The 24,182-nt window shown below is 44.1% G+C and overlaps 2 protein-coding genes across 9 annotated transcripts in view; one reads left to right on the top strand and one right to left on the bottom strand.

Moving 5' to 3' along the window:
- TRIM2 (tripartite motif containing 2) overlaps positions 1-24,182 on the bottom strand; it is a 168,563-nt gene that overhangs the window by 99,581 nt on the left and 44,800 nt on the right. Inside the window, exon 1 of one of the 7 annotated variants that reach the window (XM_077846420.1) lies at positions 19,786-19,938. The exons of 5 other annotated variants lie outside the window; for them this stretch is intronic. In XM_077846420.1, coding sequence (XP_077702546.1) covers positions 19,786-19,815 — 30 coding nt within the window. In that variant the 5' untranslated portion in view covers positions 19,816-19,938. Of the gene's footprint in view, positions 1-19,785; positions 19,939-24,182 lie in introns of those variants that run through there. One more of the 7 variants, XM_077846421.1, reaches the window with a different exon arrangement.
- Positions 76-20,840, top strand: LOC144282569 (uncharacterized). Of its 2 annotated transcripts, XM_077846427.1 has the most exons (4): positions 76-256; positions 16,676-16,769; positions 17,026-17,091; positions 18,681-20,840. In XM_077846427.1, the coding sequence occupies exons 2-4, from the start codon at positions 16,726-16,728 to the stop codon at positions 18,919-18,921; spliced, it is 351 nt and encodes a 116-aa protein (XP_077702553.1). In that variant the 5' UTR covers positions 76-256; positions 16,676-16,725; the 3' UTR covers positions 18,922-20,840. The 2 variants fall into 2 exon arrangements, with proteins under 2 accessions (XP_077702553.1, XP_077702554.1); XM_077846428.1 differs by lacking the exon at positions 76-256 and having other exon boundaries at positions 16,494-16,769.

Genomic DNA, 24,182 nt, shown 5'->3' with positions numbered 1-24,182 from the left:
TGCCCAGGGCGACGCCTGCAGGCTCGGCGCCCGGCCTCGGGGCGGGGCCGGCGGCAGCCCGGGGGCGGGGGGGTCACTCCTGCAGACGCGCCCTCCCGGCCCCGCCTGGACTCCCGGCTGCAGGCTCAGCCCCTGGGGACCGGCTCTGGCCTGACGAGGGCCGGCGCCCCGGGCACACGGTCCGCACCACGGAAAGCAATCGCGAGTCCTGAGTGTGACACAGGAAACCACCTCTGCGTCTGCTTTAGTAAGTTTGGTAAGTTGACACTGAGTCAACTGCGACACAGCCCAGAAAGTACTGCCTCTTGGGGACTGAGTGTTTATTCTGCAAAATAGGTTGGGGTAGGAAGTCTCCCCCCCCCAACCCCCCCAACCCCCCACCCCCGACTTCCTTGCTTCCTTCTGGATACATACATGAGTGCCTCCCATGTGCCAGGCACCGGGCTGAGAACAGAAAGCTGGGAAAAGCCTGCAGTCTCTACTCTAAAGTGCCTTACTACTGGGGGGCCGCCTGGGGTGAGCCGAGGAGACCAACAGTGTCATCGCACGGAGAAATTGCTATGATGGAGGGTATGGCCAGAGGGTTAGGGGGACACACGAGCAGATTTTCCTTCATGCTGGAAATCAAGGAAGGCTTCCCACAGGAGGCTGCATTTGAGTTCTGGGGACTGAGCAGGCAACAGGCCGAATGAGGAGACAGAGGCAGGGGGAAGATCTGAACTCCTGTACCGCTGCAGGAAGCCGGTGAGAGATGTGGTTATGGAGGACCCACCGCAAGGAGTCAGACCACAAAGGTCTCATCTGCTGAGCTCTGGAATTTGGAAGCTCTGGGAACCCTTGTGTTTCAGATTACTGAGGAAGGCATATATATATGGAAGGAAGATGGCATAGGAAGGGGGTGGAGGTGGGCTGGGGTGGATGGGAAAGACTCTAAAGATGTGAGAGGTGAAACCTTTAGGATGTCATGCCTGGGAACAAGGAGGGGAGCGGAGCCATAGGCTATCACCCAGGTTCTGACATGCATGTGCACCAGGGTGGACAGAGAGTACCATCTGTCAAGGCAGAGAAATGAAGGAGGAGGAGCAAGTGGGACCAGAGAAATGATGACTTGACTTTAGACAAGTTGAGTTTATGGCTTTTGTAGGATATCCAAATGCAAAGATCCCAGCAGGCAAGACAGCCACATGGATCTGTAAGGTATTTGGGATGTTATGGGCTAGCAATACAAATTAGACAGTTGTCCACCTAGAAGTAGAAGGTAAATGGGGCGCCTGGGTGGCTCAGTGGGTTGTGTCTGCTTTTGGCTCAGGTCATGATCTCAGGGTCCTGGGATTGAGCCCAGCATTGGGCTTCCTGCTCAGTGGGGAGCCTGCTTCTCCTTTTCCCCCTGCTCGTGCTCCCTCTCTCAAATAAATAAATAAAATCAGAAAGAAGATGAAAGAAAGAAAGAAAGAAAGAAAGAAAGAAAGAAAGAAAGAAAGAAAGAAAGAAAGACTAAATACAGGAGTAGAAAACAACTCACTTCTTTTGCTAGGGCTGCCATAAAAAAAGTGCCACAAACTGAGTGGCTTCCACAACAAAAATGTATTGTCTCAGGCTTCTGCGGGCTAGATATCCAAGGTCAGTGTGTCAACAGGACCATGCTCCCTCTGACGGTGCCAGGAAAGGATCTGTTCCAGGACTCTCTCCTCACTTCTGGTAGTTCCTTGGCTTGTGGCATCATAACTCCAGTCTTCACCTGCTACTCTCCCTGGGTGAGGGTGTCCACATTCCCCCTTTATAAGGACACCAGTCATATTGGATTAGGGGCACACCCTACTCCAGTCTGATCTCATTTTAACTAATTACATCTGTTCTTATTTTCATTTCCTATTTGGAAATTACCTTAGGTAACGTTGTGAGGTAGTGACCATTATAACTCCAAAGTCCGACCACACTAGTGGTCCCTCCCCATTCCCCCTCATCTCAGCCCCTGGCGACCACTAATCCACTTTCTATCTTTAAGGATTTGCTTATTCTGGTATTTTATACACATGGAATCATATAATTTGTGGCCTTTTGTTTTTGGCTTCTTTCACTTAGCAATTTTTTTCCAAGGGTTTTCCATATTGCAACATGCATGTACCAGTACTACATTCCTTTTTATTGGCAAATAATATTCCATTGTGTGACTACACCACATTTTGTTTATCCATTCATCAGTTGATGGATATCCGTTGTTTCCACTCCTTGGCTAGTATGAATAAGGCTGCTACGAACATGTAAGTACAATTTTTTGTTTGGACATGTATTTTCATTTCTCTTGGATATACCAAGGAGTTGAGTTGCTGGATCATATGGTAATTCTGTTTAAAATTTTGAGGAACTATCAGACTATTTTCTGAATCAGTTACATCATTTTACATTACCACTAGCAATTTATGAAGGTTCTGATTTCATAGTGGGTGTGAAGTGGTATTCACTGTGGTTTAGATTTGCATTTCCCTAATGATTAATAATGTTGAGTATCTTTTCAGGTGCTTATCTGCCATTTGCATATCTTCTTTGAAGAAATGTCCACTGAAATCTTTTGCACATTCTATTTTATTTTAAAGATTTATTTATTAGAGAGAGAGTGTGTGTGCATGAATGGGGAGGAACAGAGAGAGAGAGAGAGAGAGAGAGAGAGAGGCAGACTCCCTGCTGAGTGTGGAGCCTGACTTGGAGCTTGATTCCAAGATCCTGAGACCTTGATCTCCGTTGAAATCAGGAGTGGGATGCGCAACTGACTAAGCCACTGAAGTGCCCCAGAAATATTTTGCACATTTATTTAAAAAAAAACTTTTTAAAATTGTAGTTAAATATACATAACATAGAATTTTCCATTTTAACCATTTTTATGTGTGCAGTTCGGTGACATTAAGTACATTCACATTGTTGTGCAACCATCCTTGTTTCTCCATTTTTATTGTCCTTTATTTACTTATTTTTTTAGATTTATTTATTTATTTATTCATGAGAGAGAGAGAGAGAGAGAGAGAGAGAGAGGCAGAGACACAGGCAGAGGGAGAAGCAGGCTCCGTGCAGGGAGCCGGACATGGGACTCAATCCCGGGACTCCAGAATCACGCCCTGGGCTAAAGGCAGGTGCTAAATCGCTGAGCCACCCGGGGATCCCATTTAATTGTCCTTTAAAGTTGAACTTTTATATTCTGGACACAAGCCTCTTGTCAGATATATGATTTGAAAATATTTTTTCTTATTCTGTAGGTTGCCCTTTCACTTTCTTGAAGATGTTCTTATATATATATTTTTTAAAGATTGTGTTTATTTATTCACGAGAGACACACAGAGAGAGAGGCAGAGACACAGGCAGAGAGAGAAGCAGGCTCCTTGCAGGGAGCCCGACATGGGACTCGATCCCACGTCTCCAGGATCATGCCCTGGGCCAAAGGCAGCGCTAAACTGCTGAGCCACCCAGGCTGCCCTGTTCTTATATTTTTTTTTAAATAAATTCCTTTTATGGTCAAACTAACTAGAGTAGTTTCTATTATCAGTAGCTAAGGATGCTGGCGGATGCACTGAGTTCTATTAAATATAATCCTTTACTATTTTATTTTCTAGAACAATATGTCTCATTTACATCTTCTGTCCAATATTGCCTTAGAATTTGGGTTTCTTTTTCTAGAGCTTTTCTCATTTTTAAAAAGATGTATTTATTTATTTGAGGGGGGAGGGGCAGAGGGAGAAGGAGAGAGAATCTCAAGGAGACCTTGTGCTGAGGGCAGAGCAGGCACGATGTGGGGAGCCCTCTCATGACCCTGAGATCACGACCTGACCCGAAACTAAGAGTCAGATGCTCAACCAACTCTGCCATCCAGGTGCCCAGAGCTTTTCTTATTTGATCTGAATCCCATTCACCCACATCTTACATTTTGGGGCACAGTCCCAACGTATCAGTGGCCACCACCAACACAATTACAGCTGCCAGCAGCCCTCCCAACTATTCCCACCTCTATCCAATCCTGACCCAGAACCTTGGAAATCAAGTGCAATGTCCTCCTTTCTCTCCAGACCCCTCCCACTCCACCCCTCCCTTCCTTCTATTACACTGCCATCACCATGTGGGCTCTTAGGAATGAGATCAGTGTCCTATTTAACCTTTACACCATCCACCGTGCCCAGGACAAGGTTTTGCAAAAACCTAGAGCACAATGTGTTAAATTGAACTGAATCTTGTAATTTATTTCCTTATTTTTTAAATTCTAAAATATCTATACAATCTTTGATTCTAAACTCTTCTCTTAATGGCCACATTTGGAGGACTGAGGCCTAAAATTGGATGCAGGGTGAATCTATGGTGTTCAATTTATGACAGGAAGAATGGAATTCTTTTGGGAATTAATCTCTAGGAGTTTGTGAAATGGTAAAAAATGGTAAAGCTTCACAGAAAGCTCTCAGGACCCAGAGAGAAGCAAAGATTATTACTTGGGGGTATCATGAGTCTAAAGTAAACACATTTCCTGGCAGATTAGGCTTTATAACTGCCACTGCTCAGTGCTTTGAGTCAACTTAGTTTTTGTAGGCTCTCTTATCCCATCTCCTTGCCCCTGAACCAGTTCAGCAACCTTAAACTTTTCAGATTAGGTGCTAACTGAAAAGCACCTATTTGAAATAGCTGGAAAGCGCCTGGGTTCATTCAGTCATAAATCCAACTGATGTTTACTGAGCATACACTTTAATGCAAGGCACCTCTCTGGGCACAAAAAGGAACAAGATTCGTTTCCTGTAATAAGGGCTTGGATGATGAATAGGGGGCTCAAGACAAATACAATTCACAATAATCCAAAGCAGAATTAAAGAGCCATAAAGAAGTGTTTCGAGGATTCACAGGAAGAACTCACCCACTTTTTTAAGCATCAGGATAGGTTTTATGGAAAAGGTGGGAGGGAGAGCTAGGCTTTGCTTACAAACTTAGTTTGCTCCCTATTCCCCAGGAGCTCCCACACTAGTTGGGAAGAAAATCACATGTACAAGTGGCTGTAATTCAAGACCATATGTGATAAAAGAGATATGAAAGTCACAGAAAAAGTGAAAGAGCACTTTCTACTACAGTAACCAGAACTTTATGTAAGGGTGGTCTTGGGCCCTAAGAGATGAAATGGATTTATTAAAATGTATGTTTTAGATAAAAAGGAATTAGATGCTCTAGAAAATATGGAAAACTCAGAAAAGTATAAAGAATAAAACAGAGGGGCATCTGGGTGGCTCAGTGGTTGAGCATCTGCCTTCGGCTCAGGCCGTGGTCCTGGGGTCTTGGGATCGAGTTCCACATCAGGCTCTGCAGGAAAACTGCTTCTCCCTTTGCCTGTGTCTCTTTCTCTCTCTGTGTGTCTCTCATGAATAAATAAATAAAATCTTAAAAAAAAAAGAATTAAATAGAAATCTATCTGTAGACCTACTACATACAGATAAATAAATTGTAAGTCATACAATATGCTTAGTACATATTTGTATATGAATATAATTACATATGCATATGAACAGAATTAGTAAATGACATTACCATTTATTGTCTTTTTTTTCCCCTTGTGCATATTTTTACTATATATATATAATTTGGAACCTGTTTTTAAAAAACAAATCCTATAAGGGCACCTGGCTGGATAAGTCGGTCAAGCATGTGACTCTTGATTTTAGGATTGTAGGTTTGAGCCCCACATTGGGTGTGGAGATTACTGAAAAATAAAATCTTTTAAAAAATTAAAAAAATTGGGGATCCCTGGGTGGCTTAGCGGTTTAGTGCCGCCTTCAGCCCAGGATGTGATCCTGGAGACCTGGGATTGAGTCTCAGATCGGGCTCCCTGCATGGAGCCTGCTTCTCCCTCTGCCTGTGTCTCTGCCTCTCTCTCTCTCTCTCTCTTTGTGTGTCTTTCATAAATAAATAAAATCTTTAAAAAAATTAAAATAAAAAAATCTTTAAAAAACATTAAAATATTCATTTTATATCAGTAGAATTATTAGAAAACACTTTTTTTAAATAATGAATATGCCATTGATATATATATCATTTATATAACCAGTTTCCATAGTGTTCACATTTAGATTGTTTCTAAACTTCCAATTACTATAAATAAAACTTCAATGAAACAGCTGAACACAAATCTCTGTCCACATCTCTATATTTTTAAGTTAGACTCTTGTAAGTGAAATTATCAAGCCAAGCTGTATTAACATTTCTAGGGCTCTCAAGAGAGTAGGACAATGCACAATTACTTTCTTGAAAGGTTATACCAATTTACATTCCCATTAGCAATGTATGAAATTGAGATATGCACCTTCACTAACAGTGTTACTTTAATATATTTGCTAATCTGACAAGGAGAAAACAGTAAATCATTGTATTTTAATTTTGTATTAATTTGTTAATATACTATTATATGTCACCTAAACTGCAATTAAAAATTAACTTTTTTTTAGATTTTATTTATTTGAGAGAGAGAGAAAACACAAGGGGGAGGGTCAAAGGGAGAAGCAGACTCCCCGCTAAGCAGGGAGCCTGATGCAGGGCTCTATCCCAGGACCCTGAAATTATGACCTGAGCCAAAGGCAGACATTCAACTGGCTAAGCCACCCAGGAGCCCTCAAAATAAACATTTTTTAATTTGTATTTATTTGATCACTAGTGATGTGGAACATTTTAAATATGATCATTTCCATTAATATTTCCTTTAAGTTTCCACTTCATGTTCTTTGTCCATTTTGGGGGGGAGGAGTTGGAGAGAATGCAATTCTCTGCACTCTTGGCTTTCCCATGGTTACCACTGTATGAGCATCTGCCATAGTAAGTGTGATCTCATTCATTCATTTTCCTCTCTCCCTCCCTCTCCCCCAACTCTCCTTCCTCCCCACTCACACCCAAGACAGCCCCTAAACATAGCCAGCTACTTCATCCAGTGCTCAAAGCAACCGTGGTCTGTTTTAACACTGAGGAGAAACTTGTGCTCTTGAGATAATATGTCCAGGTTTTCCAGAGCCATTTAGTCACTGAGCCTCAAGTGCTAATTTTAGAACCTAACCTCCCTGTATGACATAATATTGAACTCCACAGTGTTCCTCTGTTGATTTCCTAAGTTTCAACTGAACCATACCTTCCTGCCTTCATGGTGTCTGTTCCCACTGAGCCTGGGGAGGCCTTAGCTACATCTTCCCTAGACCAAACCCTGCCTGTCGCGGATTAAGAGGCTCAAAGACTGGCCCTTGGATGAGGGTAATCTCTTCCTCCAAATCCCACAGCACATTGTATTTCCTGACGTATTTCCAACGTCTCAAATGTTCTGATTATTTGTGCATTCTATTCATCTACTTCATTACTTTATAAATTCTATGAAGAGTCTACTTGAGTAGGGGTCTATGTCTTCTTTATGTCTGGATTCTCATAATACAGTTAGCAGAAATCCAAAAATGTTTTACAGACTAAAAAAGTAAATGTCATTTAACAGAAACACTAGGGGACAGAGAGCTACTTTGAAAGGGAAAACAAACCTTAATTTTAATTATATTGGCTGTGCTAATATTACAGACTGAATTGTGTGTCCCCTCCTTCCCCACCACTACCCTCCCTTTGCTCTACCCCGACCAAATTTGTACATTGAATCCCTAACCCTCACATTAGGACATATGGAGATAGGACCCTTGGGGAAATAATTAAGGTTAAATGAAGTCATAAGGATGGGACCCTAATCCATAGTATCTTTATAAGAAGAGGAAGGGATACAGAGTTCTTTCTCTCTCCACTTGTGTGCACAGTAAAAAGGCCACGTGAAGGCACAACTGCTGTCTTCCAACCCAGACTAGATTCCTCATCAGAACCTGATCATGTAGGTAGCTAGATCTTAGATATCCAGCCTTCAGAACTCGAGAGAAAATAATTTCCATTGTTTAAATCACCCAGGCGGTGGCTCAGTGGTTGAGTGTCTGCCTTTGGCTCAGGTTGTGATCCCAGGGTCCTGGGATTGAGTCCTGTATTGGACTCCCTGCAGGAAGGCTGCTTCTCCCTCGTCTGATGTTTCTGTGTCTCTCATGAATAAATGAATAAAACATTTTTTAAAAATAAAAATAAAAAATAAACCACGCAGGCTGTGGCATTTTGTTATAGCAGCCTGAGCTAAGACAGAGGTAATGGTAAGGTGGTAGAAATGGAAAGTCAGTCTAAACAAAGGAATATCAGTAACCTGGTCAAAGAACTCACAGAATCTCATGGGGAGACCATGTAGGGGGTGGTAAATAAGGGCAGAATTGGGAAACATGCCTCATTTTCTCTTGTCATAAAAGGCACAAGATACTCTCTTATTCTGCTTCCTTTTAAATCCCCTGTGGCAGACGAATAAAAACGGGTAAAAATTATAAGTGGAGTCCAGAGACTAAGAAAGTGAATGGGGCTAGACAATTAATTTTAGATCAAATATAAGATCAGCAGAGGGAAATAAGCACTAAAATAATATTTCAAAACAATTGGGAATCTGACAAGGAAATTGCCACTGGCTTCCCTGAGAGTAAAAGCATACTCTCTCATACTGTTTTCTTGATGATATATTGATCTTCTTGAGCTGATGCATTAGCCATGGAAGGATACTCCCGAGTCTCCAGGGACATTACTCAATAGGGGCATCAGGCCAGATCACAGAACCACGCACGACTTCAAAACCAAGTATTAAGAAGGAACACGTTAGAAAGCCAAGACAGAAAGAGAACAATTCTCTTTGGGGGTCTTAATAATTGTTCTCAGATCCTTGCCAAAAATTCACTCATCATAAACTCGGCATATGTTAAATATGTGTCACACTTCTGAAGTTTCAAACCAAAACATCTTACTTGGACAAAACAAAACCAATTAGAATAGGCCAAGGGCTTTTTGAGAACCGCTCTTCTTAGGACTGTTGTAATTCAACGTCTTTTCAATTCTTGCATTAGCAATTAAAAAAAGAAACCATAAGAATGTTTCTTTCAGAATTCCCTTTTATGCAACATGAGGAGAAAATATGGTGACAACTGAGTCATTTGCTTATTCTTTACGATAGATTTCAATGTGCTCTGTGCCTAACATCCAAAGTATGTAAATCTGATAACAGATTCTTTTTAAAAAACAAACTCTTAATAAGTAGAAATTGTAAACAGGAAAGTGTAGAAGTCTAAAGGCCACAGCTCAATGAATTATCACAAAGGAGCCACAACAGCCAGATCAAGAACTAGAATATTACCAGCACCACGGATCCCCCTTTCCAAATGTAGTTTTTAGCTAGATATATATTTTCATAAAACTATTTTTTTCATAAAACTATTATTAATGATAGTAAGTGCCCAGATAAGTCCACAAAAGCTAAAAAGGTTTATGAAGGGGTGCCTGGGTGGCTCGCTGTTTGAGCATCTGCCTTTGGCTCAGGTTGTGATCCCAGGGTCCTGGGATTGAGTCCTGCCTGCATCAGGCTCCCGCAGAGGACCCACTTCTCCCTCTATGTCTCTGCCTCTCTCTGTGTGTCTCTCATGAGTAAATAAGTAAAATCTAAATAAATAAATAAATAAATAAATAAATAAATAAATAAATAATAAATAATAAATAAAGTTTATGAATACATTGCCCAGGGGCTAGAGGGACATCTTCAATTCCCAGGGCTGTATATAACTTAGATTCTTTAATTAATTGCACGGTGCTCATGGGAACACGAATTAGCCTAACCATCCAGTGTTACTGGAAAGTAGGTTAAGGATATGAATCCAGATCCTTAACACTATGTGTTTACTATGCTCTAGTACTTCCAGCTTAAAATTATTTCTCAAAGCAATATCAGAAGCATGATCATGGATATTTGTCGAGACAGCCATCATACAGGCAGTAGCTCTGGGATAGCTCTACCACTTCATAACTGTGGATCTGGGACAAAATATTTCACCAACTCTCTGTGCCTCAGTTTCCTCATCTGTTAAATGATAATAATAGTAGTTTGTTACAAAGATTGCCCTTGAAACAGTACCTGTCACATAGAGGTTTAACATTTGTTAAGAACTATTAGTTATTGGGGTGCCTGGATGGCTCAGTGGTTGCATGTCTACTTTCGGCCCAGGGCATGTTCCTAGTGTCCTGGGATTGAGTCCTGCATCGGGCTCCCTGGGAAGCCTGCTTCTCTCTCTGCCTATGTCTTTGCCTCTCTCTCTATCTCTCATGAATAAATAATAAAATCTTAAAAAAAAAAAAAACTACTAGTTATTATTACAAAACCATTCATCATGACATTATTTATAACAGAAAAAATTTTTGAAAGACGTTAAATGATCAGAAATAGGGTATGAATGCACAAACTCTTGTGCATCCATACAAAAGAATATGAAGCACCCCTGGGGGGATGGCATAGGGGCTAAAAATATGGATTCTGGAGCCTGCAGAATGCCAGCCTGTCCCTGACCAGCTGTCTGACATTGGACAGCTTTCTTAACTCTCTGAGTCTCAGTTTCCTCATTTGAAAATAGAGACTCAAGGGGTACCTGGGTGGCTAAGTTGGTTAAACATCTGACTCTTGGTTTTAGCTCAGGTCATGATTTCAGGGTCATGAGATCAAGCTCCATGGCTGGCTCTGTGCTCAGCTCGGAGTCTGCTTGAGTTTCTCCCTCTGCCCCTCTCCCTGCTTGCTCTCTCTCTCAAATTAATTAATTAATTAATTAATTAATTAATTAAATCTTAAAAGAAGAAGAAGGAAATAGAGAATAAGAGTATGTATCTTAGGCACTTGGGTGACTCAGTGGTTCAGCATCTGCCTTCAGCTCAAGTCATGTTCCTGGGATCCTGGGATCGAGTCCTGCATTGGGCTGCCTGCATGGAGTCTGCTTCTCCCTCTGTCTATGTCTTTGCCTCTCTCTGTGTGTCCCTCATGAATAAATAAATCAATCTTAAAAAAAAAAAGAAAATAGAGAATAAGAGTGTTTGGAGTGTTCACCAGCTCATAAACATAAAGCACTTAGAACAGTCCCTCATACAGTTAGTGCTTAAGCAGTGTTAGTCCTCTCTATTGTAGAGTGAAAAGTTGTAGCCTAATGGCCTGGTGATACATCACACGCACAAAACTTTCCAGTCAGTGGCTGAGAAAGTACGTGCTCTGTGAGGAGAAGGTGAACGGAACAAAACCTAAATCCCTTTCGGAATTAATAGAGGGAATTACAGCTACAAGCCTAGGCCTGGATGCTATGTGCCCAATTACCCTAAGAAGGAACTGGAAAGGGCTGTTCCAATGGCAGCACCAGATCGCACTGCTTTGACTAAAAGGAGAAAAAAAAAAAAAAAAAAAGTCCCCCAAACAAGAACTCCCACCAGGGCAACAAACAAATCTTGGGGAGAAAAAAAAACCTGGAAGGGTTTCCCTTCATCTCCAGCAGCCCTCAGCACCTCTTTTCTTGTCCCTGCCCCTGGCCCTCCTCCCCTTGTCACTTTGGGCTTTCCAGGGACTGCAGGACAGGGACTGGGGATTTCCATCCTGGAAGGGGTGGTGCTGAGGGGGCACACATAGAACAGCTTCCACAGGAGGAAATGGGGGCTGCGCTGAGGGAACCCCCGCCGACCCTTTTGAAAATAATTTTTTTTAAATTTATTCATTCATGAGAGACACACAGAGAGAGGCAGAGACACAGGCAGAGGGAGAAGCAGGCTCCATGCAGGGAGCCCAGTGTGGGACTTGATCCTGTGACCCCGGGGTCACAACCTGGGCCCAAGGTGTGGATGCGAGCCCGATGCGCTTTCATTCCGAAGGAGCGGCCTTGCATCGAGTCGTGTCGAGGCACTTCTCTGCCCCGGTCACCCCAGTTTCTGGCCAGGACACAGGCCAGCTGTCACCAAGCCCTATTCCACCCCGACCTCGTGTCCCTTCCCCACTGTCAGCAGCTCCCTCCCCCGAGCCCCGGTTGTGGAGAGCTCAGCCCATGAGGAAAAGCAAGCTTTGCACGGGACGGACGGACAGACAGACAGCCGCCAGTGTCCCTGCGTGCCCCTGGGAGCAGTGGGAAGGCTGGCGGCTGCCCGGCCCCCGGCCTCTCGGCGCCCGCCCAGACAACGGCGCCCCTTGGCCCACTGCCTGCGCTGAGGGTGGGAAGAGCTGCTCTGTCCAGGCCCCGGCCCGGCGGCTTGCCACGGTTCCAACAAGGCTTCTGGGCCTGTAGGGTCGCTGCTACCTTACAGGGTCCTTCCATGCTCTTTCCAGAATGGACCAGCATTAATAATATTCATGCTGTGCCCCCCAGTGTGCCCAGACCACAGACCATATCCAGGAGACACAACAGTTATCCTTGCTGAGAAGACGGTGAAGGAGGCCGCATCTGCCACGCCTGCGTGGCTCAGGGGCTGAGGGTCTGCCTTCAGCTTGGGTGATGATCCTGGGGTCCCGGGATCAGGCCCCGCATCAGGGTCCCAGTGGGGAGCCTGCTTCTCCCTCTGCCTGTGTCTCTGCCTCTTTCCCTGTGTCTCTCATGAATGAATAAATAAAATATTAAAAAACAGTAATAATAAAGGGGCCACGTTTCTAAGACATTACCAAGCAGTGCTATGTTTCTGTTGTTGTGAAAAATGCCCTCGAGGACGGGCACCTGGGTGGCATAGTCAGCTGAGCAACCAGCTCTTGGTTTCAGCTCGGGTCCTGACATCAGAGGTGTGAGATCAAGCCCTGCGTGGACCCCTGCGTCCTTGGGCCCCAGGCTCAGCACCAAGTCCGCTTCATTCTCTCTCCCTCAGCTGCTCCCTCTGGTGTGCTCTCTCTCAAATAAATAAAATATTTTTTAAAAATGTTCTCAAGGAAATAGAGTCATCCAGTGAGGAGTGCAGGTGAAGAATCATATCCCGAGGCCCTGGTTCTTGTTGCGTGGTCCCAGTGGAAGAAGCTGTACGTCAGTGACACATTAAGGAGATCTGGCTCCCTTGGGCGTTCCTGGAAATGCAATTATTGCCAGTTGCTCCTGAAGTGCTTGAGGGCGCTGGAGGGAGCCAGCCTTGCAGATTTCCCAGGACTTGTGCAACAGACACAAGCTCCTCAGCAACATTTTGCTTAAAGTTCTTGTATTTAAAATTAAGTCACCCAGGGGTATCTGGCTGGTTCAGCCCACAGAGCATGCAACTCTTGATCTTGGAGTTATGGGTTTGAGCTCCATGGTGGATGTGGAGATTACTTAAAAAATAAAATCTTTAGAAAAATTGGGGAACCTGGGTGGCTCAGTGGTTGAGCATTTACCTTTGGCTCAATCATGATCCTGGGATCCTGGGATCGAGTCCCGCATCAGGCTCCCTGTAGGGACCATATTCTCATGAGTAAATAAATAAAATCTTTAAAAAATTAAATTAAGTCTTCCAGTGTTGCAGCTGGGCATACCTTGGGACACTATATGATTTGAAGCTATCTCAGAAAATACACGGTGCTCTATATGGCATCCAGTTCTGAAGTCAGGTGACAGCTTCAAAGTTCAGTTTAAACTCTGTGCTTTACCCTTCTGGGAAGAGCAGAAAGTTCCCATGCAGTGAGACTCCACCTTTGGAGGGTCCTTGGTGGGATCTCAGGATATATTTCTTTAGCTCTTTAACCCTTCAAAGAACACACATGGAAACTGCCGGCCCTGAGTTGACATTAAGGCTACAGATTTAAATGTTTTCCTCCTACACACCCTTTAAGAGATACACAGCATTTCCCAAGTTAGTTCCAGAGACTGGTGTCAAGGCGCGTATTTGCTGTTTGTAAAGTCAGAGGTTGGCCCTTTGGCTCCTTGTGATTTCTAGAGTCAACTGCTTGAGTAACTTTACTGAAGTTCTATTTGCACAACAGGTGCAAAATGTGAAGCATGTCTTCCCCTTAGTGTCAACTTGTCAGGTATGGTACTAAAAAGTGCAGGCTGAGAGTGGGCAAACACACCTGCCAGTTAAAGACCTACATGCCAGGAACCGTTCTCCTTGGAAAGCTGATCAGGACTGCAGGTGTGATAAGAGGGTGATAGAGTTTCCAGTAGGTGCGACTCAAGGTGTGTCTAAATGGCTCCCGAGGGTTCCCCAGAGCATACGATCCCAGGTTTGCCTTCCATCTTTTCTAATGGGTCCCTTTAACATCCTGGGTAACAAAATGGCCTGCCTATGAAGTGTGTGTGATGGTGTGCCTTGTTTGAAAATTTAGGTAGACAGAAAATATGTGGGATGCAAACGATTATGAATAAAATTGATGTTCCATTAGGGAGGTGAGCAGGCTCTCTGTTCCTTAGCCATTGTCTGCGGGGGCTAAACCTTCTAAACTTACACACATAGGTCTGTGGTGTGGTTATATCCTTCACTCTCCACCACTGCCCCAGATCTGCGCCCAACTCTAGACCTTGCCTTGCAGGTTCATGTTCTGTAATTTACAGAACATTTAAATGTTCTCAGCTTGGCACCCTGTAGAGCATCATCTAGAAACCTCAATGTGAATGAATGAGATGATCCATCTGTGATAGAAAAGGGATGACTCCCATGCCAAATACTGTGGAGGGCCTTCTCCGTACTCTATCCTTTCAATCTTCATAAAAGCCCAATAAGGTAGACATGATTATTATTCCCATGTTTGTGTGAGGAAAACGAGAACGGGACAGGTTAAGTAATTTCCCAGAGTCCCCAGCAGTCACTAGAAACCAATAGACCTGTGATTCAAGTGCAGCTCTGAGCTATATTCCTGTCTTGGTGTGTCTATGGGATATTCTACTTTTCACAAAACTTACTATGAAAATTTGTAATAAACACCTAAGTAGACATAATAGTACAATGGATCCCTAAATATTCAGCACTCAGATTAAACAACCGTCGAGATCTTGCCACATTTGCTTCGTTTTTGTAAGATAATTTTCTTTGGCTCCATTTTTTGTCAGTTCCACCTCATCCGGGATCACTCATTCACTCACATGCTGTTTGTTTCAAACAACTGGTTGTTTCCTGAATATTGCCTCCTGCCTCTGGACCTTTGGATTGGCTGATCCCCTTGACTCAGTGGCTTCAAACCCTGGTACGCTGATGTCCACAAGATCCATCACTAGCCAACTGAATCAGAAACGTCTAGTGTTAGTCACCCTTCCCTCCATCTCCCTTTGACCCACTCCTCCTCAACCTTCTATACTCCCTCACTTCTAGTATCATCCGTTCCTCCACAAAGGCCTTCCCTGATGTCCCCAGTCTGGTAAGGGTGCTCTCTCCCACAGCACCTTGTGCATATGTCTGTCATAACACTGTCCTGGTGGAATTCTTCAACAGATTGTGAATTCTTCTAGGGCCAGCACCAGGGTTTGTAGCTTTAAATCCCCAAAGACTACCACATGGTGGCTAGTGATCAGTAAATGTTTCAGTGAAGAAGGGAAGAAGAGGAAGAGAGCAGCAGGAGAGAAAGGCATGAACATGACACCATCTGAGTTCCCAAGCCTGCAGGTCTCTGAGCCCCTAGCACCTCTTCTGTGAGTGTCTGGCACAACAGGAGCTGTCGCCGTTATAAAGTTGGAGCGTGGGTCTTAAAACAGCCAGAAGGTGGGCAGAGAGAATAAATAAGAACATATGAGCCTAGCACCCATGACCACACATAGAGCAGTGGATCCCCAGCTACTGAGAGCTGCTTTTTTTTTTTTTTGGTTCCCCCAATTTTTGCCTCCAGGAAACTATGTCTATTTAACTCATTTTCTAATTATCTTCAAACATCCAAAGGATCATCTAAGAAATGGGTGCCTTCTTATTATATAAAATAACAGACTTGAATGTGTTACCTCCCAAGAAAAGAAGCAGCATATTTTTCAGGGGCACCTGGGTGGCTCCATTGGTTACACATCTGCCTTTGGCTCAGGTCCTGATCCCAGGGTTCTGGGACAGAGCCCCATGCTGGGCTCCCTGCTTAGCAAGGAGTCTGCCTCTCCCTCCACCTCTCCCTCTCTCTCTCTCTCTCTCTCTCTCTCAAATAAATAAAATCTTTTTTTTTTTAATTAAAGAAGCTTAGTTTTCAAACTTTAGAGTTTCAAACTCAAACTAGCAGATTCCAAGTGAGTATTTCAAGCCCCTCTCTTAATTCTCAGATGATCCTTCCATATGGTTAAGCATGACCAACATGAGCACCGGGGTGATTTCAGACCGTGATGGAGTCATGCTGACAGGTCCCCATGAGGGAGATTTCTATCAGATAGTGAGTCCTAGATCAGAAGCTAGAATGGACCCTGGAAATGTCACCTCAGGGACAGATGAGGAAACCGTGGTGCAAAGCAGGTGTACTTATCTGGAGCCCCCACAATGGCTGGTGGAGGAGCAGGGACCAGACCGCCGGCCTCCTGTTCTGTCTGCCACGCTGCGCCCTCTCACCACCCGTTTTCTAAGAGGCAAACCACAAACTTGGGACCGCCTTTGAGTACCAGCAGCAGAATTAATATACTTTTTAAAGATTTTATTTATTTATTCATGAGAGACACACAGAGAGAGGCAGAGACACAGGCAGGGGGAGAAGCTGGCTCCCTGCGGGGGCCTGATGTGGGGACTCGATCCCAGGACTCTGGGATCACCCTCTGAGCTGAAGGCAGGCGCTCAACAACTGAACCACCCAGGTGCCCAGCAGAATATCTACTATGTGCCGTATGCTGAGCACTGTGAGAACATCTACCCATTACAGTTCATCCCTCCCATGGTCCAGGGACACAGACATGGCTGCCCTCACCACCCAGCTGAGGAAACAGTCTGAGGATGAAGAGGCACCTGGCCCGAAATTATACAAGTATCCGGCAAAGGTGAGGCTTGAACCAGGTTTGTTTGAATCAGAGGTTTTCCTTTCAACCTCTGTGTTCCTGAGTGTGTACTTCTGTGTGTTGTCCCTCCTGGGGCGCCACACATGTAGCATGGGCCCACCTGTGTGGCAGGGCCTACCCTCCCCCAAACGCCTCCCTGAAGCTGGCCCTTCCTGGCCTTTAGCTTGGTGGGGCGACACTGTTAGGCTCCGGCAGTCTCACCCATTTAAAGGAAGTTGTTCTTGGCTTTCCTTTCCAGTTGCCAATTAGCTTCTGCAGGAGGCCACACTTTGGTGGCAGTGACTATGTGCATTCTTGAAAAACCGTAAGTATAAATGCCAGCTGTACTCCACAGGAAATCCTCAGTTCATAACACATGGTTATGTACTATACATCTTCCCGGTGACTCACATGTCGGTCGCTTACGGGCCGTGTGACTTTGGGCAAGTTACTTAACCTCTCTGCCCCAGGTCCCTTCTCTGTTAAGTGAGGACAATAACTATCCTTACTTTATGTAGTGAGGACCCAGTGAGATAAAGTCCTGGCACATAGTAAGTGCTCAATAAATTGTTGTTGTTATTATCATTGACATTTACCATGTATTTCAGCCGTACATGCTTGTTTGTTTGACTCCGTGGGCCCATGAGAACAGTCCTCGGTATTTTAAAGCTCTAGAAGAACCTTGTTATTGTAAATCTCTTATGTTAGCATTAGGTCATATAAATTCTGTATCTGAAATTCTAAGAACCTGGCATGCCCACCATTCTGATAAAAGCAGCTAGACAAGAGGTACCTGGGTGGCTCAGTCGGTTAAATGTCTGCCTTTGGCTCCAATCAAGATCCCAGGGTCCTGGGATCGAGCCCCACATCACCCTGCTCAGCAGGGAGTCTGTTTCTCCCTCTCCCTCCCCCCGTTCGTGCTTTCTCTCTCATTCTCTTTCAAATAAATAAATAAAATTAAAATTAAAAGATTCCAACTTGGGACACCTGGGTGGCTCACTGGTTGAGCGTCTGCCTTTGGCTCAGGGTGTGATCCTGGAGACCCGGGATCGAGTCCCATGTCGGGCTCTCTACAAGGAGCCTGCTTCTCCCTCTGCCTGTGTCTCTGCGTCTCTATGTGCGTCTCTCATGAATAAATATATAAAAATTTAAAAATAAAATAAAAGATTCTAACTTAAGCAGCATAAACCATACTTCCCCAACCCCACAAAAAGACAAAAAAGAAGAAGGAGAAGAAGAAGAAGAAGAAGAAGAAGAAGAAGAAGAAGAAGAAGAAGAAGAAGAAGAAGCAGCAGCAGCAGCAGCAGCTGGACAAGCGCTGTCTTTGTGCCTTGGGGGGGTCTCCTGGAATTCACGCCATCTCCTCTCTCATCAGCCCTCTCCTTTGTCCTCTGTCATTGTGCCGTCTTGCCATCTGGGGGTGCTTGTCCAGCGGGAATGGAGGATACACAGATCCGAAGGAGGCCAGGGTTAGGGTGTGTGAGGCCTGAGGCAGGAGGCTGGCTGGGGCACCCCGTCCTGTGCCTGCTGAGCCTCCGCGCCACCTGCCACAGCACCAGCAGAGTCAGAAGTTCTGTCCTTGCACAAGACTGTGGCCACTCGTGCCCCCCTCCCAGGACCTCAGGCCCTGCAGGAGACCACAGCTTCACTTAGAGACCACCTGCTATATTCGTACACTGAGCCGAAACACTCAGGTTGCTCTGGATCAAATTCATTAAGAACAACTTCTGCATCTGACTTAATTCCTCCAGGAGCCCCCAAACAGGTTGGCTTCAAACGTGGTACATCCAGATAATAAATACAAATTCTGGGGGTTAGGACAGGCAGCGAAATACATAAAGCATCAGATGTCTTAGTCTCACGGGTCACTTTGAGTTTCTGTAAAAGTTAAACTCCACCTCTTCCCTTTCTCAGGTTCTCTTCCTGCTCGAACCGAACCCCCAAGGGGGAGTTCACTGACTTCACACCGAGCGGTGGCGCATCAGAAAGGAGGGCACAAAAGTCTCCGATCAAAGCTGCCGGCGGTGCTTTTCCGTTTAGCCGGAGGCAGTCAGTCCCAAAGCAATTCATTCCTGGGGCTCTAGCTGTGCCAACCCCCCCCCACCCCCTCACCCCCCGCCCTTATGGCCCCAAACACATTGCGCCCCCGCCCTAGCCTGCAGCGCCCCTCTGCACCACGAAGGGGGTCTTAGCACCAAATAGGGCAGCGGGGATACTGCACTCAGGCAGCGGGGACTGGTGCCCGAGCCCTCTTCCACCCTCTCTCGCTTACTTACAAGGCAGAAACCAGAAAGAACCCCAGGTGGGCAGGCCAAGCCCATTTCAGGTTTCACCCCCAATCACATGGTGTCCTCTGGCTCCACAGACTTCCTCCTCGGTTAGTCAAGGACAAATGCCCTCATCGCCTGGGGCCCTTCCTTCATTCCTGAGCCCCACTGCAGCCGGCCAGAGTACCCTTTGAGCACTTTTATGGGCAGTAAAACTTTACAGCCGGCCAGCTCCAAACCGTTCCCACATTTCTGAATAGAACTATTTATGACATACAAGACTCCTATGGCTTGCCCTTTGGAAATACCAGCAGATACCAGACCCCTTCAAACAGGGTCGACCGAGTTACATCGGTTAACAGCCGGCTTACAGAAACCCCACAGAGGCAGAGCCAAACTCCTGACTGTGAACACTTAAGTCCGAAAACAAAACAGCCTCTGAGCCTCACAACATCCCTGAAGCAGCCGTGTGCTCTGCCTCTCCCATGTTGCTTTGACATCAAACCCACTTGTGTGCCTCCCCTAGTTTTTTGCTTCCCTGCCCATTTCTTGCCTGGGTTGGCCAGGATCACTATGAGCTTTGTCAGCACTTCCCAGAGAAGCGATCGTCTCCTCCCGTTGCTAGCAGGCAACACAATTTAAAACCGAGAAAAAGCTAGCAATTCAATCACAACTTGTTTCTCCTAACTGGTGCCCAGGATTAACCAGCTAGCCCGTAAAAAGCATCATCACGTCCTCAGAATCGTCCTTACCCGTGTTCCATAACGGCCACTCTGGTGCATCAGAGACTGGCCCCAGCCTCCTCGGATGTGGGGACTCAGCTCTCTGCAGCCCACAGACAATTGGGCCCATTATAGTCATCAGGCTGCTGAGTTAAAGGGTGGCCCTTACAAAAATATAAACAGCTTGTCAGCACAAGCCAAAGGGGCGGGGCTGCAGTATCAGGGGACAATGGGAGCCAATGATCAGCCTCTTTGGGCTCTGTTAGCTTAAGATATTATGTTTCATTCTGAAGTCGGGGAGACGGGGAGACCAGACCGAGAGCCCGAGGGAGACAGCCAGATAGGAAGGGCCAAGTTCTCATCTTTATAGCCCAGCAGCATGAAAGGAGTCCAAGCTGAAAAGTTTAATCACTGTGGGCAGACCAATTTCAAGGAAAAGTTTGTATGCCTCACACATAATAATACATATGTTTAAAGTCCCAAACATTGGTGTTGCACTAGTCATCTTCACTCTTCTGGGGTCAATAAGTGTACTATTTATTTAGGTAGATAGCAGTTTTTCAATCAAAGAACAAAGTCCAAGGAAGCTGCTTTTATGACATGCTTATTTTGTTGAATAAAGTGTCTGAAAAAAAAAAGAATAAAGTGTCTGATGAGAAGCATTCACTACCTCCACAGAGAAAACGTTGGATTTGATTGGTATGTCTTCAGAACCCAGAGAAAGGGGCTTATTTTTGCCCCCAAATATAAATGGTTCACATTCATTTTTTAGATACTCACTTTATCTGATCATACATATACACACAAAGCAGAAGTTAGTTCAGTATGTTTGGAAGAAGAAGACGGGATAGCCATGGCTTTTTTTTTCTCTCTTGATCTTAACTAAATTCTGCTTTTAAAGCTACTATGCCAGCTTAACCTTTCAATACCCTATGATAATAACCAAGAACAAGAAAATAAACTGTGGTTTTTTTTTTCTAAATGATACACTGAAGTAAAAATAAAGTTAAGAGTTATTTGGCTGATTTGTGGCATTGCATGAATTATAGTCATACAAACTTTGAGAAAAGTACAGTCATTACAATTTGGAGCAGTCTCATTATTTACATAGGGGAGCAGAGTAGCTATCAAAATTAACTAGCAAAGAAACAGAAAAATGTTGACATATACTTATTTTCCACAAATGCTCTGTGAAGCCCTTCTGACTTTGATCATAAAAATCATAATCAAAAGGCACTGTCCTTTCTAATCTATGTCAGTTTTTAAAATGTTATGATTCTGTCACTGGTATTTAACTCCTATTAAAGGAAGACTCCTCCGGTGGCCCTTCCAAATAACGTATGAAGCAGCTTCTTATTCTCCTCTTCTAACGATTCCAAAAGAGCTGTTGTATCTGGACTGCCATGGCTCTTGACTTTAAAGAACAGACCTTCTAGAAAAGGTCTAGTTTTCCTCTAAAGCATCATGATTCTCTTATTTAAAAAAAAAAAAAAGCTTCAGGGCAGCCCGGGGATGGGGTGGGGGTGGGGGTGCTCAGCAGTTTAGTGCTGCCTTCGGCCCAGAATGTGATCCTGGAGACCCAGGACTGAGTCCCACGTGGGGCTCCCTGAATAAAGCTTGCTTCTCCCTCTGCCTGTGTCTCTCATGAATAAATAAATAAAATCTCAAAAACAAAACAAAACAAAAGCTTCAGGACACCAAAAGCATGAATGACAAGAGAAAAAATAGATAAATTGGACTTCATCAAAATTAAGACCTTTTGTGCATCAAAGGACATTATCAAGAAAGTGAAAAGGTAACCTCCAACCTAGAGTTGGAGTAAAAATTTGCAAATCATATATCCAATAGGGGTCTAATATCCAGAATATATAAAGAACTCTTATGACTCAACAACAAAACAATCCACTTTGAATATGGACAAAAGTCTTGAATAGGCATTTCTCTAAAAATGATATACAAATGGCCAATAAGCCCATGGAACGATAGATACTCAATATCATTAGTCATTAGGGAAATGCAAATCAAAACACAGTAAGGTACCACTTAACAACCACTAGGATAGCTATTTAAAAAAAAAGAAAAAGTGTTAAAAAGGATGAGGCAAAACTAGAACTCTCATACATTGCTGGTGGTTCAGCTTATGTGGAAAACACCACTTCAAAAGGTCAAACATAAGGCAGCCCAGGTGGCTCAGCGGTTTAGGGGTCGCCTTCAGCCCAGGGTGTGATCCTGGAGACCTGGGATCGAGTCCCATGTCGGGCTCCCTGCATGGAGCCTGCTCCTTCCTCTGCCTGTGGTACCTCTTTCTCTCTGTGTCTCTCATGAATAAATAAATAAAATCTTTTTTTTAAAAAAAAGGTCAAACATAGAATTATCAAATGATCCAGCAATTCCACTCCTCTGTATATACCAGGATTGAAAACAGGATTGCAAAAAGGACTGAGCAGGATTGAAAATATTCAAATAGTTACCTGTATACTCATATTCAGAGCAGCATTATTCATGATAAAAAGGTGGAAACAATTTAAATGTTCATTAACAGATTAATGGATAAATAAATTGTGGTACATACATGCAATGGAATAGTATTCAGCCATAGAAAAGAACACACTACCAATACATACTACAACATAGATGAACCCCAAGAACTTTGTGCTTGGGCCCTGGGTGGCTCAGTGGTTGAGCGTCTGCCTTCGGCTCAGGTGGTGATCCCGGGGTCCCGGGATCGAGTCCTGCGTCAGGCTCCCTGCATGGAGCCTGCTTCTCCCTCTGCCTATGTCTCTGCTTCTCTCTGTGTGTCCCTCATGAATAAATAAAATCTTTAATAAAAAAAAAAAAAAGAACTTCGTGCTCAGTGATAAGAGCCAGGCATAAAAAGTCACATAATATATGATTCCATTTATATGAAATATCCAGAATAGATAAATCCATAGAGACAAAATGCAGATTGGTGATCGCCCAGGACTGAGCAGCAGTGGATAGGGAGAAACTGCTTCATGGGTGCAGGCTTTATTTTGGAACTAAAGAGAGGTAGTGTTTGTATAACATTGTGAATATACTATGTACAGCTTGAATGTTCACTTTAAAATGGTTAATTTCATTCCCCTTCGGCCCAGTTTTTTAAGCCTCAGTATCTTCTGGGTTCAACAGGATCCTTCCCTGTAAGGGCATCCCACAAGTTTACTTAAGGCATTTTTTTTTAAGATTTATTCAATCCATTCATTCATTTAATGTTTTTGCATTGTTCAGCATCTATTAAGCACCAGACACTGTGGGGCAGCTTGGTGCCAGGAGACCCCCTTGCACTCTCTATCAAAGGTGAGAAAGAACAGGACCATCTGATGGGGAAGGACGGTGGCAAGCAGGGTGAGCAAATTCATGTATGGTAAATGCTGCATGAGAGCTCATCTCATGCTTGATTCCATCTCCTGTTCAAAACCACTTGGAGGAGTGGTGGTAGGAATTATTATTCCCATTTTATTGTTACAGAAACTGAGAATCAGAGAGTTTAATCAATTTCCTAAAGTCATCCAACCTGTAAGCAATGAAGCCAAGTCCTTTCTCTTCTACCACGCTGCTCCCTGAGCAGAAGAGTGTGAGGAAAGGAATCTGTTGGGAAAAAGATGTTTCCCAACGTAAATGAATGAATGACTAAAACTTATTAAGAAGCATTTTAGATGTCAAAAAAGAGCAGCATGATTCCCTTTCTAGTGGGATAAAGACACAAACCAGGGGAAAAAAACAAAGCTAACCTCAAACTTTTACTCAGAAAGTTTCATTTTCAGAAAAGAATCATGGGGGGATCCCTAGATGGCTGAGCAGTTTAGTGCCTGCCTTCGGCCCAGAGTATGGTCCTGGAGTCCTGGGATCGAGTCCCACATCAGGCTCCCTGCATGGAGCCTGTTTCTCTCTCTGCCTGTGTCTCTGCATCTCTCTCTCTCTGTGTCTCTCATGAATAAATAAATAAATAAAATATTTAAAAAGAAAAAAAGAAAAGAAAAGAATCATGGAATTTTAGAGGTTTTCTAAGTAATCTAACCAGACACCCTCATTTTTCAGATGGGAAATGCAATGACACCCTGCAAAATTAAATGACATGCCCGGAGTTACATGGCAAGATAGTTGCAGAACCAGGGCCAGGCTTCCGGTGTCTTAGCTCCTGGTCCAGGGTTCTTTCTACTATGCCATACACAAAAATTTAGACACTGATCCCAGATTAATCTGTTGAGTAGATCTCAAATTCTCTACCTCTTCATAGTATCAGTAGACAAAATTCTTATTCTCTATAAACTCTGAGTGTAATGATCTGCAGAATGTGTTTGACATTCTTGGTGAGTTTACTATTTCTTTCATCATATATTTTGTTAAGACTCAATAAGGGAGAGAGCGATTCACAAGTTATAATCTGGGCAGGACTTTATTTGAAC

Source organism: Canis aureus, chromosome 13 (genome assembly GCF_053574225.1).
Source record: "Canis aureus isolate CA01 chromosome 13, VMU_Caureus_v.1.0, whole genome shotgun sequence".
In the NCBI taxonomy this organism is placed as follows: Eukaryota; Metazoa; Chordata; class Mammalia; order Carnivora; family Canidae; genus Canis; species Canis aureus.
Note: the sequence above shows the minus strand (reverse complement) of the source record. Positions and strands in the feature narration are given on the sequence as shown.

What these genes read in the sequence shown, in the direction of transcription:
- LOC144282569 (XM_077846427.1), top strand. Translation starts at nt 16,726, where the DNA reads ATGAAGAGGCACCTGGCCCGAAATTATACAAGTATCCGGCAAAG. An exon ending in TATACAAGTATCCGGCAAAG is followed by an intron (nt 16,770 to 17,025) that starts GTGAGGCTTGAA and finishes TTTCCTTTCCAG; the next exon opens with TTGCCAATTAGCTTCTGCAG. An exon ending in ATGTGCATTCTTGAAAAACC is followed by an intron (nt 17,092 to 18,680) that starts GTAAGTATAAAT and finishes TCCCTTTCTCAG; the next exon opens with GTTCTCTTCCTGCTCGAACC.